This window comes from Dasypus novemcinctus, chromosome 9 (genome assembly GCF_030445035.2).
Source record: "Dasypus novemcinctus isolate mDasNov1 chromosome 9, mDasNov1.1.hap2, whole genome shotgun sequence".
NCBI lineage: Eukaryota > Metazoa > Chordata > Mammalia > Cingulata > Dasypodidae > Dasypus > Dasypus novemcinctus.
Window position 1 is genome coordinate 93417398 of NC_080681.1, and position 13072 is coordinate 93430469.

The following is a 13072-nucleotide window of genomic DNA, read 5'->3' on the forward strand; positions in this document are numbered from 1 at the left end:
ACTTGACAATGCAAGCAGATACAGAGGAACACATAGTGAATTGACAAAGAGAGCAGACAATGGAGGGGAAGGGGAGAGAAATAAATAAAATAAATCTTTAAAAAAAAAAAGAAAAAATATAAACAGCAGCTAATTGTGAGATGTGTTAAAAAAGAGAAACATGTACGGGTGGTTTGGGAGCTCAGTATAGGGAATAATTAGCTAAGTGGAGAATGGGGACAGGCAGAGAGGCAATTGTAGAAGGCTGGGGAGCACATGGAAAATTAAGCCTTAAGCTCCTTCTCAGTTCCAGACCACTCCATGGTCTCTCCTTCTCTGAATCTTCTTCGGCCTTCTTTGCTTCCTCTCTTTACCTGCTATTAGCTGCATCTCTAGGGTTCTTCCTCTACCCAAAAATATGTTCCTGAAAGGACCCTGTCTCCCCATCTCCCCATTTCCTTGCTACTGTCAAAGACAAATACACAGGCCTTTTGGATTATACCTTTTTAATAGAAGTAAAGGGTAAAATAAAACCAAGCATGGAACACTTAAAATGTTGTCAAAATTCTACTATACTTAAACTGATCAGAAATTGTGTGCCAAACCATTGCTGGCAATGGTTGTATTCTCTTCTGCCCAACTTGATCAGTTCTTGTGGAAATAGCACTCTAAATGAACAGATTTCCTAGAATAGTTCCAGCCAAGTGATGGAGCAGATAGAATGATGTTCACAGTTGTTTTCACAAGTTGGATTAAATCATTCCAGAGCCCTGGGTGCCACATACCTGGCCTGACCACACCTATTTTTGTAAGACCAGCACTTTGGAGTTGGAGTTAAAAATCAAAGCCCTTAAGGAAGGGAGGCAAGGGGAGGGAAGGAGGGAGGAAACCTGGGGCACTGACTGCTTTTGTATAGCTAGGTAAAGGCTGAGGTAAGCAGTGGGCTGAACTCCTGCCCAGTGCTGCTCGTCACTACTGCCGACGTGCTCAGCCCTGTTTACTTAACTCCACAGCCGTGTTTGACCGGGAACAGCACACCCTCAACCTCCCAGCAGTCAACAGCATTACCTACGTCCTCCGATTCCTGGAGAAACTCTGCCACAACCTTCGTAGTGACAGTCTGTTTGGCAACCAGCCTTTTACACAGACTCACTCGTCACTCACTGCCACAGAGTACGGCCACAACCACGACAGGTACCTACCAGGTAGGAGCTGGGATGGACCCTGGGCTGAAAGAGGGTGCTAGGGCTAGCAGCAGCAGCAGTGAGGGCTCAGGGCCAGCCCACAGACCTACTAGCCTGATACCTACTACCTAGACATCTGGGGGTTTTTTGTCTTTCACCTTTGCCACATCTGGGACTGTTCAGCCTCCTCTGATCTTTACTGCTCTCTTCAGAATTTTGTCTCCCAGGTCTAGGATTATCTTTCTTTCTACTATGTCCTTATCCCTAGACTAGAAAAAGGTGGTTTTTTTTATTTTCCCTCTGTGCTCCAAATTGTATGTGGCACCACCGTGAAGTACATGGGCAGGAAATCACACTTTACCTCCAAGTGTGAATCTGGCAGCAAAGGCCCAACTTAGATCTCCCTTGCCAGCAGGAAGGTTTAGTCTCAGGCTTCAGATTGAGAAATTTGCTCCTTGGTGATTGGCCCATCCACTGTTTCCTTTGGCACGTGGCCCTGACTCTTCTAGTACTGCCAGTCTAGCAAGTCAGTTCCTGCTATTTCTAACTAGGCTGGAAAATAACTTTCTGAGTTAACATACCAGACCCACAATGGGAAAGAGGGTGCCACGTGGCTGGATCAGTGACTAAGCACTTCCCAGAGAGGTTAAAGAGTAAATGGAACTCAGCATCTCTAACCTGGAGCCCAGAGCACAAAAGAACAGGGTGATAAGGAAAGCTTGGCCAGAGACATAGTGAGGGAGGCCATTGCTAAGAGAGGGAGAAAAGACCTTAAAAAGAGTCCTGCAGACTATGCCCTAACCAGAGAAATAGAGAGGTTGTACCGTCAGCATAGGGGCAGTGCTATTGGTTGATAGGGGAGCACAGATCTGAAAAGTGCCCACTTCAGGCCTTCTACTCAAGTCTTGGTGCCACACTGCCTTTCATCAGAGTCTTAACAGAATCATTTTTAATAAAAGGATCACTTCTGGAAAATGTTCTCAGAGAAGGAACTGCTTGCTCAGTTCTTCTGCCCCATTTATACTTTTGTACCCAAATGACCATTGTTTATGTGACTTGCATGCAGGGCAAAAAAGATACCTCAATATCAAATATTCGTTTGTGGAACCCTTTACCTGTACCTGTGACCCCTCACTGATCTATTTCTTCAGAGGGAAGGTCTCACCTAATCTGCTCTAGATTGCTTTCTTTCACCACCAGAATCTCTGAGAACCTTCTTGCTTGCCATTAGAATATTGCAATGGGAGTCTGCACAAGTCATTGTGGACAAAGGCAGGTTGTTAAATATCCCCAGCTGTGGTGTTCAGAAACTGAGCTGCACTGAAGTAACAAAAGTTAGGCCTACCTGGGATTCTGAAAGAGCAGATATACATGAAGGGGTAACATGCCCAGGAGTGCAGCTGTGAGTCTAAAAAGAGATTTCTCGAAGAAATAGCAACTCAGAATTCTTAAATGGAATATTATCATTAAGAACTAAGAGAAATATATCAATGACAGCATTCAGAAATTGGTGGGATGTGCATCATGGGGCTGCAGTCATGAAGGTGGTTTGGGATTGTGACATGACTTTTCCTGGGAATTCTGCTCCAGTTTCTACCTCTCTGATTCAAATACCAGGTGAAAAGAAGCAAGCTTTAGCCAGACTTTTCCTTCTTGCCTCACCAACTAAGAAAGAGTCAAAGGCCAAGGGTGTCAGATTCCACTATTGGCAGCCATACTTCATTCTCCCATTTTCAGACAGGTACAGCCAACCCTGTACACTTTTGTGCTCTCTGAGCTCCATTTCTCATAATGGGAATTCATCAACTCAGCTACTCTCACCCTCGTTTCTGCCTGCTGCCATGAAATGAGTGTTTTGTTGTGCCCAGACCAGACTAAACCTTGTCGAGACTTCTGACTCCTCTGTGCTCCACAGCTTGTCTTTTCTGCCTGCCTTCCTACTGGCCTACTTTACTGACCCTTTGCCCCACTTCTGATTATTTAGCATTTGCTGCATTTTTCTGTTTACTTACCCATACCTCTGCCATAGAGCTTGATCTATACATGTTTCTGTCTTTTGCTTTGCCCTTTCTATCTGGAGTTTATTGCTCCTGCCCTTTTGCCTGGCATGCACTTCTACTGGTTTGATACCTTTAGGTACTACCTCAGTTATCTGGGCTCTCCCTTCCTTCCAGCCTTAACTTACCACTTAGTATCTTGGCCCAGCTGACTATGTACATTCCAATCTAACAGATAGTCACAGTATATACTTTTAAAAAACATGATTTTTGTTTATTTACTCAACCATTTGAGAGTTAACTGCTGATGAAGGACCTTATCTATAAATGCTTTTCTAAGTATCTTCTAAGAACAAGGAACACAATACTATTACCACATTCAAGAAACTTAGCAATAATAAACTATAACTTGCTAATATTCAGTCCACATTCAAACTTCCCCAATTGTTCCAATGTCCTTTGTAGATATTTTAGTTCCCTAATGCAGGATCCAATGAAGGTTCATGCGCTGTATTAAGTTGTCATGTCTCTTTAGTTTCCTTTAATCTAGAATAGTTGTTTAGACTTATTTTCCCCTGTTATATGGCACAATGTTGCCATTTTGAAGACTCCAGGCCAGTTGTTTTGGTTCAGGTCATCAAACATTTATTGAATACTTACTTTGTGCAGATCTTAAACTGGACTCTGGAAAGATGGAGATGAAACACTCAATCCCTGTTCTCAAAGAGTTCCCAGCTGAGAGGGGGAGATGCATGTAAACATGTGTATGGTAAGAGTACAGAACACAGCTACTTGGGCTCAGGCAAGCGTAATGGACAAGGAGGAAGGTAGAAGAAGAGGCCAGGGAAGGTTTCCCAGGGAGGCACCGTCAGAGCAGAGTCCCTTCTTTAGAGTTTCCCACATGGTTGGATCAAGTAAGAGGCTTGTGAAGATTAACTGAGAAGGGGCTTCTTCTGGCCCTCTAATACACTGATAATATTAGGCAGATGATGGATTAATTTATTTTTTTTTTTTTAATTTTTTTATTTTTTATTGACTTTGTAATAATATTACATTAAAAATATATATGTGAGGTCCCATTCAACCCCACCCCCCCCACCCCCCCTCTCCCCCCCCCCCAACAACACTCGTTCCCATCATCATGACACATCCATTGGATTTGGTAAGTACATCTTTGGGCACCTCTGCACCTCATATACATTGGTTCACATCATGGCCCATACTCTCCTCTATTCCATCATGTAGGCCCTGTGAGGATTTACAATGTCCGGTGATTACCTCTGAAGCACCATCCAGGGCAGCTCCATGTCCCGAAGACGCCTCCACCTCTCATCTCTTCCTGCCTTTCCCCATACCCTTTGTCCATTATGTCCACTTTTCCCAATCCAATGCCACCTCTTCTATGTGGACACTGGATTGGTTGTGTCCATTGCACCTTTATGTCAAGAGGAGGCTCAGATTCCACCTGGATGCTGGATGCAATCCTCCCATTTTCAGTTGTAATCACTCTAGGCTCCATGGTGTGGTGGTTGTCCTTCTTCACCTCCATCTTAGCTGAGTGTGGTAAGTCCAATAAATCAGATTGTAGGTGCTGGAGTCTGTTGAGGCTCAGGATCTGGCTATCACATTGTCAGTCCAGAGATTCAAATCCCCTAAATATATCTTAAACCCCAACATTAACTGCACCTCCAGCACATTAGCATGAAAGTCTTATGAAGGGAGATCCCATCTGAGTCCAGATTCATCACACATAAACACCATTATGATGGATTAATTTAACTGGTCCCAGTTGCTATTAATTTTAGGCATAAATGGAATCTCCTCAGTATTAACCTCTGGGTCTGCTGTTCTCGGATTTCCCAGCTTCCTCTCTGCTGGAGAAAGTAGTTCATTTGTACCATGGTAATGAGGTCCTTGTGCCTTTCTGTCTAGTTGCCCTCCAGGTCTTTTGAACTAGTTATGAAGTGGTTCCCCTGCCAAAATCTCAAGATTCATAGTGATTAAAGCCAAATAAGAACTGTGAAGTCTCCTAAGAACCCCCTCATCCCCACACAGGTTTCTTCATAGAGCTGTCAGACAATCAGTCGTCCAAGTGTTTATTGACCGCACTGTGCCCAGCCCTGCTCTGGGCATGGGGATTTAGTTGTAAACTAGTCAGGGCCCTTGCCCTCACAGAGCTTACAGTCTGGTGAAGAATATGGAAAAGTAAGCAAACAAATAATTCAGAGTAATGAGTGCTTTAATAGGAAAAGTTTAGGGTGTACTGAGCACAGATGAGGGATACTCACCTCAAACTTGGTGAGTCAGGGAAGATTTTCCAGGAGAAATGATATCTGAGCTTGCCCTGAAGGAGTTAAGATAGTCAGATGAAGATGCCACTGACTCACAGGGAAGAGGGAGGGGTGGAAAGGGAGAATGGTAAAGAATGTTACTGCAGACTGAGGAGCACAGGAGAATGTGAAGGGCAAGAAGGAACACGACCTGTTTCAGAGGAACTGAGTGTTCAGTATGGCCACAATAGAAAGTATAAGAGAAGAATATGAGAGATGCTGGAATGGTAGTCAGTCATCAAAGACCTAATTGGCCGTCTTATAGGCTTTAAACTGTATCAGTGAGCAGTGAGGACCCATTGAAGTGTTTAAAGCAGTAAAGTAACATAATCAGATCTGTGTTTAGAAAGATCCCTCAGGATGCTCTGTGGAAGAATTGTTTGGAGTGAAACAAGACAAGAGGCAGGGAAACTGTTGAAGATTTTTTTAGAAACTGTGTGAATCCTTCTAGATTTGAGGGTTATCCTTTCCTTTAATATCCAAATGCAAATAAAATAAAATAAACCTCCACCCCACAAAATCCAAGATGAGGTTATATTTTCCTGGTAGTTGCCCATATTTCTATCTCTGAATTCCTGTTTCTGACTTGGTTTTTAATCCCTTCTTTCCCAGTCACCGCCTGTATCTACTGTCCTCACTCTATAGTGTTTTGTCCCAAGCATTGTTTCAGCTCCTCATCCTTTTTTTCCCTAAGAAAAAACTCACATAAGGCTGTTACATGTAATAGACTCTTTCTGAAGTTTTGGGGGAAATGAAGGATAATTACTGCAAAGAACAGGAAGCAACTTAACATTTTTTATTTATATCTTACTGGCCTCTTTCACCTCAGCCTACAGCCATTTTCTTTCATTTTTTTTTTTTAATTTAATTTTCTTTATTTATCCCTCTTTCCCTCAGGTGGTTCTCTCGTCTGTCTGTTCACTGTTCTCTTGCCTTCTCCAGGAGGCACCGGGAACCAAACCCAGAACCTCCCACATGAGAGGCGAGTGCCCAACAGCCTGAGCCATGTCCACACCCCTTGAGCTGCAGCATTTGCTGGCTTGTGGCAGGAGGCAGTGTCTAAGCTCATTGCCATTTTCTTGGGTCATTCGTGCTAATGAGACCTAGTTTAGGGGGATTCCCTTCCTCCTCTGATTTCTCTCTCACCTCTATCCTCATACCATCTCCTTTTCAAGCTATCAGCAAATAACTCCAAATTTCTGTAAATATTTATGCAAAATAATTTAATTTCTTTTTGTCTTTGCTTTGCCCTTCTATACAATGCCTGGGTCTTCTCTTTCATAACCAAAAGTACCAGTAAAGTAATTATCTAAAAGAAAGAACCTCTAACCCAGACCCATACTTTTAGCAACTCAAGGAACACAACAACAAAAAAGCAAAAGTCATGGAAACACATTTTTTTTTAACATGACCCAAATCTAATTCTTAGGGAAGACTTCAGATGAGCATCCCTCTACCTCCTCCCACTTACCAGCTTTTTAAACAGGAACAGTAGGCAGTAGAGCTCACAAGCTGATGGGTTGGTTGGTTGGTTTTTGTCCCTTTATAAAAGCAGGTGATAATTTAGCCCCATATTAGAACAGAAGTAGTGAAAGAAAAAATTGGATAGTTTCGAGAGCTGTTGAGAAAGCAGGATTGACAAAACTGGTAATGGATTGGATATGGGGATGAGGAAAGTCCAGATTTCTTTGGACAAATTGAGTAGATGGTGCTGTCAGTCCATGAACTAGGGCAAGGTACAAGGGAGATGGTTGGGTAGAAGATGATAACTTCAGTTTTGGATATGTTAGGTTTCAGATGCCTGTGAGACTTGCAGGTAGAGGTGGAGTTAGATTTGGAAATCAAGCACCTAGCAGAGAAATCACTCACAACCAGTAGCTGGTTATTAAAGTTATGGTAAATGAGATTTCCCAGGAAGAAAGTATAAAGTTAAAAGAAAGAAGTCCTAGGACATAACCCTGAGGAATAATAACATTTAAGAATTAGGCAGAAAGAGAGAACACTTCAAATGAGAGGAAAAAGATATAGTCAGAGAAGAAGAAAGAAAATCAGGAAAATCATTCCTGTTTCAGAGGAGGGGAGTGGATGTAGCTCAAGTGACTGAGCACCTGCTTCCAATGTACAGTGTACTGGGTTTGATCCCTGGTACCTACTAAAAGCAAACAAACAAACGAGAAAACCAACTCTCATTAGGAAGCAGATATAGCTCAGTGGTTGAGTGCCTGCTTCCCATGTATGAGGTCCTGAGTTCAATCCCTGGTACTTCCTAAAATATATATTATTTCAGAGGAGCAGATTATTTCAACATAAGGAGGGGAAGGAGTCAGTGGTATTGATTGCTGCCAAAAGTCAAGTAATGTGAGGACTAACAAATGTCTTTGAGATTCAGCAACTGAAAGTAAAATAACCTTGATGAGAACAGTTTTAATGGATTGGTAATAGATATAACCAGAATGAGAGGATAAGTTAAAAGAAAGTGCAGACTGTGAACTTAGATAACTTTTTCAAGAAGGTTGGCAGATCCCAGTATCCATACAGTTGTCTAAAGCAGAAACTTTAATGTTATTCTTGATTTCTCCCTTTATGTCTTTTCCCACATTCATGAGGAAATACTGTTACTCTGCCTCTAAAATGTTTCCATTCTTGATAGTTTTATTGAAATATAATTGTCATATAATAAGCTGCATATATTTAGAGTCCACAGTTTGCTAAGTTTTTAACATAAGTATGCACTTGTGTCAAGATAATGAACATAATCTATCACCCCTGAAATTTCCTCATGTCCCTTTGTAATTTTCCATCCTACCACTGCTATCCAAACCTCCTTCCTACCTTTTCCCCATCTCCAGGAAATCACAAATCTTTCTATCACTATGTATTAGTTTCTGATTTTTTAGAATTGTATATAAATAGAATCATACAATATGTGCTATTTCAAGTCTGATTTCTTTCACTCAACATTTTTTTCTGATTCATCCATGTTTTTGCATATAGTTTGTTCATTTTTATTATTGAATAATATTTCATTGAATGGATAAACCATAATATTTTTTATCCATGCCCCTATTAGTAGACATTTGTTTCCCAAAAAAAAGCTACTATGGACATTTGCATACAAGTCTTTGTATAGACATATGCATTAATGCATTCTTTTCTCTGGGGTAAATATCTAGCAGTAGAATGGCTAGGTCACATGGTAGGTGTATGTTTCTCTTTTTGAGAAATTGCTGATCTGTTTGCCAACGTAGTTGTACCAACCATTTTACATTGCCACCATAAGTGTGTGAGACTTCTAATTGCTTCACATCCTCACCAATATGGGTCTAATCAATCTTTTTAACTTTAGCCATTCTAGTAGGCATGTAGTGATATCTTACTCTGGTTTTTGCATTTCCCTAATGAGTAATAAGGTTGAGCATCATTTCAGGTGCATATTTGGGATCTCTTCATTCACTGTGATAAAGAGTTCAAGTCTTTTGTTCATTTTTTATTGTTTAACATAGTTATTATTCAACTAGTATTGAGTTCATTGTATAGTCTGGATGTAAGTCCTTCATCAGTTCAGATATGTGATTTACAAGTATTTTCTCCCAGTCTTTAGCTTGCCTTTTCCTTATCTTAACTGTGTCTTTCAAAGAACAGAATTCTTAATTTTGATCAAGTCCATTTTATCCATTTTTCTTACATGGATCATGCTTTGAGTATGCTAAGAAGTATTTTCCAAACCAAAGGTCACTAAAATATTCTCCTGTTTTCTTCTAGGACTTTTATAATTTTAGGTCTTACATTTAGGTCTGTGATCTGTCCTGAGTGAATTTTGGTAGACTGCATTAGGTAAAAGTCAAGTTCATTTTCTTATATATGGCTATCAAAATATTTCAGCACCATTTGTTGAAAAGATTATCTATGGCAGCTTGAGATGATTTTATTAATCCCAAAAAAAGAAAGATTATCTTTGTAAATTAATCTGTTCCTCTGAGTATGCTACCCTTTGATTGTATTAAATTCATTTGAGGGGAAGTGATTAGATTACCTTTTAAGTTGCTTTGGGCTTTTGATTTGACTCCATCAGTGGGTGTGACTCAGGTTGAGTCCCTGCCCCCTTTCTGGATTTGATATAAACAGACTCCCACCCAGACACACAGGAAGAGGTCTCTTTTCATGCTGCCATGTGACAGGACAGAGACGGTTCAAACAGCTGAGGCCCCAGGGAGAAATGATAGCTTATAGCTGAAATTGGGGAAAAAGTCAGAACAACTGAGACTGATATAGAAGACCAAGAAAGAAAGAAGCCCTAAGCCAGGAGAGAGAGGACTACAGGATCACTTAAGCACAAAGCCTCAAGAGGCTGACTCCATGGAGCTCAAGTGGAAGAGGAAGCCCGAAGGAGAAGGAGAAACCAGGTAGAGATTGCCCACCATTCTTGTTTCAACACATGGCGGCTGACTTTGGTGAAAAAGTACTTCTTATGGTGCCTTGAGTTGGATTTTCCACAGCTTTGGGACTGTAAGCTTTTACCCCAAATAAATACCTGCTATAAAAACCAACAGATATCTGGTACTTTGCATCAGCACTCCTTTGCAGACTAATACCTTACCCTTTCTCTACTGAATGCTTTTTATTACTATGATGATCAAAAAAATTAAATCTTGAGAATTTCTCTAAAGGAAAATTTTAACTTTTTACCTTGGTGCCTTTGATTAATTTAACAAGTTAATCATGAATATGTAGTTCTACTTCTGAATTCTCTAGTCTAATCTATTATTCTATTTGCTTATCTTCACACCAAAACCACACTGTCTTGATTACTGTAGCTTAATAAGAAGTCTCGAAATCAGGTAGCACAAGTCCTCCAACTTTGTTCTTCTTTGACTGCTTTTTGGATATTTTGGTTATTGCATTTCCACATAAATTTTACAATCACTATGTCACTTTTTTCAAAAAGAAAAAAAAATGCCTGCTGGAATTTTGATTGGAATTATATTGACTCTATAGATCAATTTTGGAAGAATTGACATCTTGAACAATATTGAATCTAGTAATCCACATAGTATATCCATCTACTTATTTAGGGCTTTAATTGTAGCACTCTTGTAGTTTTTAATATAGACATTTTTTATACCTTTTGTCAAATTTACTCCTTAGTATTTCGTTGTATGTTTTTATAAATGGTATTTTCAAATTTTAATTTTCTGATTATTGCTAAGATACAGAAATGAAACTGATTATTGTATATTGATTTTATGTCCTGCAATTTTGCTAAACTCACTTGGTAGTTTTAGTAACCTTTCGGAAGATTCTTCAGGATTATCATCCTCAAATACAGTTTTACTTCCTCCTCTCCAATCTGGATACCTTTTATTTCCTTTTCATGCCCTCTTGGACTGGCTAGCACTTCAGTACAATGATGGATAGAAGTGTTAAGACAGGACCACTTATTCCTGATTTTAGGCAGAAAGCATTCAGCGATTAGGTGTAATGTTAGCTGTTTATTGTAGTTTGAAGAAGTTCCCTTTGATTTCTAGTTTGCCAAGAGTTTTATTCTTAATGGATAGTGGATTTTCTTCAAATGTTTTTTTCTGCATCTATTGAGATAAGGATCACATGGGTTGTTTTTTTTTTTCTATTTTAGTCTATTAGTACATTATTATTGTATTAATAGATTTTTAAATATTAAACCAACTGTCTATCTTTGGGATTAATTCCACTTGGTCATTCTGTCATTGCTGTTTGGATTTGCAAAAATTTTATTTAAAATGGCTGCATTTATATTAATTGTGGATATTGGTCTGTTTTCTTTTCTTGTATTATCCTTGCTTGGTTTGGGTATCAGCTTAATGTTGACCTCATAGAATAAGTTAGGGAATACCCCCTCCTCAATTTTCTGTATAGAAATGTCACTATTTCTTCTTTAAATCTTTGGTAGAACTAACTAGTGAAGCTTTGTAGGTCTGGAATGTTCTTCATTGGAAGGTTTTTAATTACTAATGCAGTTTCTTCAATAGGCTATTCAAGTTGTTTATTTTTTGAGTGAGCTTTGGAAAGTAAATGTCTTCCAAGGAATTGGTCTACTTCATCTAAGTTGGCATAAAGTTCATGATTTCCCTTTTCTTTTTTTTTTTTTTTAAGATCTATTTTTATTTCTCTCCCCTTTCCCTGCCCCACCCCAGTTGTCTGCTCTCTGTGTCCATTTGCTGTGTGTTCTTCTGTGTCTGCTTGTATTCTTGTCAGCGGCACCAGGAATCTGTGTCTCTTTTTGTTGTGTCATCTTGCTGCGTCAGCTCCGCATGTGTGCAGTGCCACCCTGGGCAGGTTGCACTTTTTTCGAATGGGGTGGCTCTCCTTACGGGCTGCACTCCTTGTGTGTGGGGCTCCCCTACACGGGGGACACCCCTTGTGTGGCACGGCACTCATTCCGCGCATCATCACTGCATGTGGGCCAGCTCACCACATGGGTGAGGAGGCCCTGGGTTTGAACCCTGGACCTCCCATGTGGTAGGTGGATGCTCTGTCTGTTGAGCCAAATCCACTTCCCCTCCCTTTTCTTTTAATTACTATAGAATCTGTGAAAATGTCATCTTCTCTCATTCCTAATATTGGTAATTTGTGTTTTCTCTCTTTTCTTCCTGATCAGTCTGAATGGAAATTTATCAGTTCCTCAAAGAAATCAGCACTTGGTTTCATTGATTTTCTCATGTTTTTATATTTTCTATTTCATTGATTTCTGTTCTTTTATTTATTCCTTTAACCTGCTTACTTTGGATTTACTATGCACTTCTTTTTCAAGGTACTTATGGAAATTTAGGTCAATCACTTGAGATGCTTCTTCTTTTCTAATCTGAGCATTTTGTTCTATAAATTTCCTTTTGAAGCTTTAGCTGTGTACCACCTAGTTTTAAAAATTTTTTAATTTGAGAAATTGTAGGTTTACAGAAAACTCATGCATAAAATACAGAGTTCCCATCTCATCCTCTAATTCATGAAAGAACATTTTTATAATTGTACCACTAACTATAGTCCATTGTTTGCAATAGGGTTCACTGATTTTGTTCACAGTCCTATGGTTTTTTTTTTTTTTAATTTTTGTTCTAGTAACATGTATATAACTTAAAATTTCCCCCTTTTAAACACATTCAAATATGTAATTCAATGCTTTTAATTATGTTCACAAGGTGTGCTACTGTCATCACCCTCTAGCACACAATGTTGCAAAGAGAAACTGTAAAATTTAAGCATTAACTCCTCATTCCCTACCCTGACCCCATTCCCTGATAATCTAGCATACCACCAATTTTGATGTGTAAAGTTTCTACTTTTTTTCCATTCAAAATACTCTCTAACGTCCCCTTGGCTTTCTTTTTAACTCATGTGTTATTTTGGAGTATTATTTAGTTTCTAAATACTTGGGAATTTCCCAAGGTTCTCTTTTATTGATTTTTAATTTAATTCCATTACAATCAGAGAATATACTTTGTATGATGTGAATGTTTTTAACAAATCAATTTTACTGATACATATTAATAAAGTATTGATTCATCCAAAGTGTACAATCAGTGGTATTTGGTATAATCACATAGTTGTG

At 39.5% G+C, this 13072-nt stretch overlaps 1 protein-coding gene across 9 annotated transcripts in view; it reads left to right on the forward strand.

The window, feature by feature from the left end:
* Positions 1–13072, forward strand: part of SCMH1 (Scm polycomb group protein homolog 1) — a 198985-nt gene that overhangs the window by 146821 nt on the left and 39092 nt on the right. For all 9 annotated transcript variants that reach the window (XM_058303796.2, XM_071217521.1, XM_058303797.1 and 6 more), the window contains one exon: positions 993–1184. In XM_058303796.2, the coding sequence (XP_058159779.1) occupies positions 993–1184 (192 nt within the window). The remainder of the gene's footprint in view (positions 1–992; positions 1185–13072) is intronic.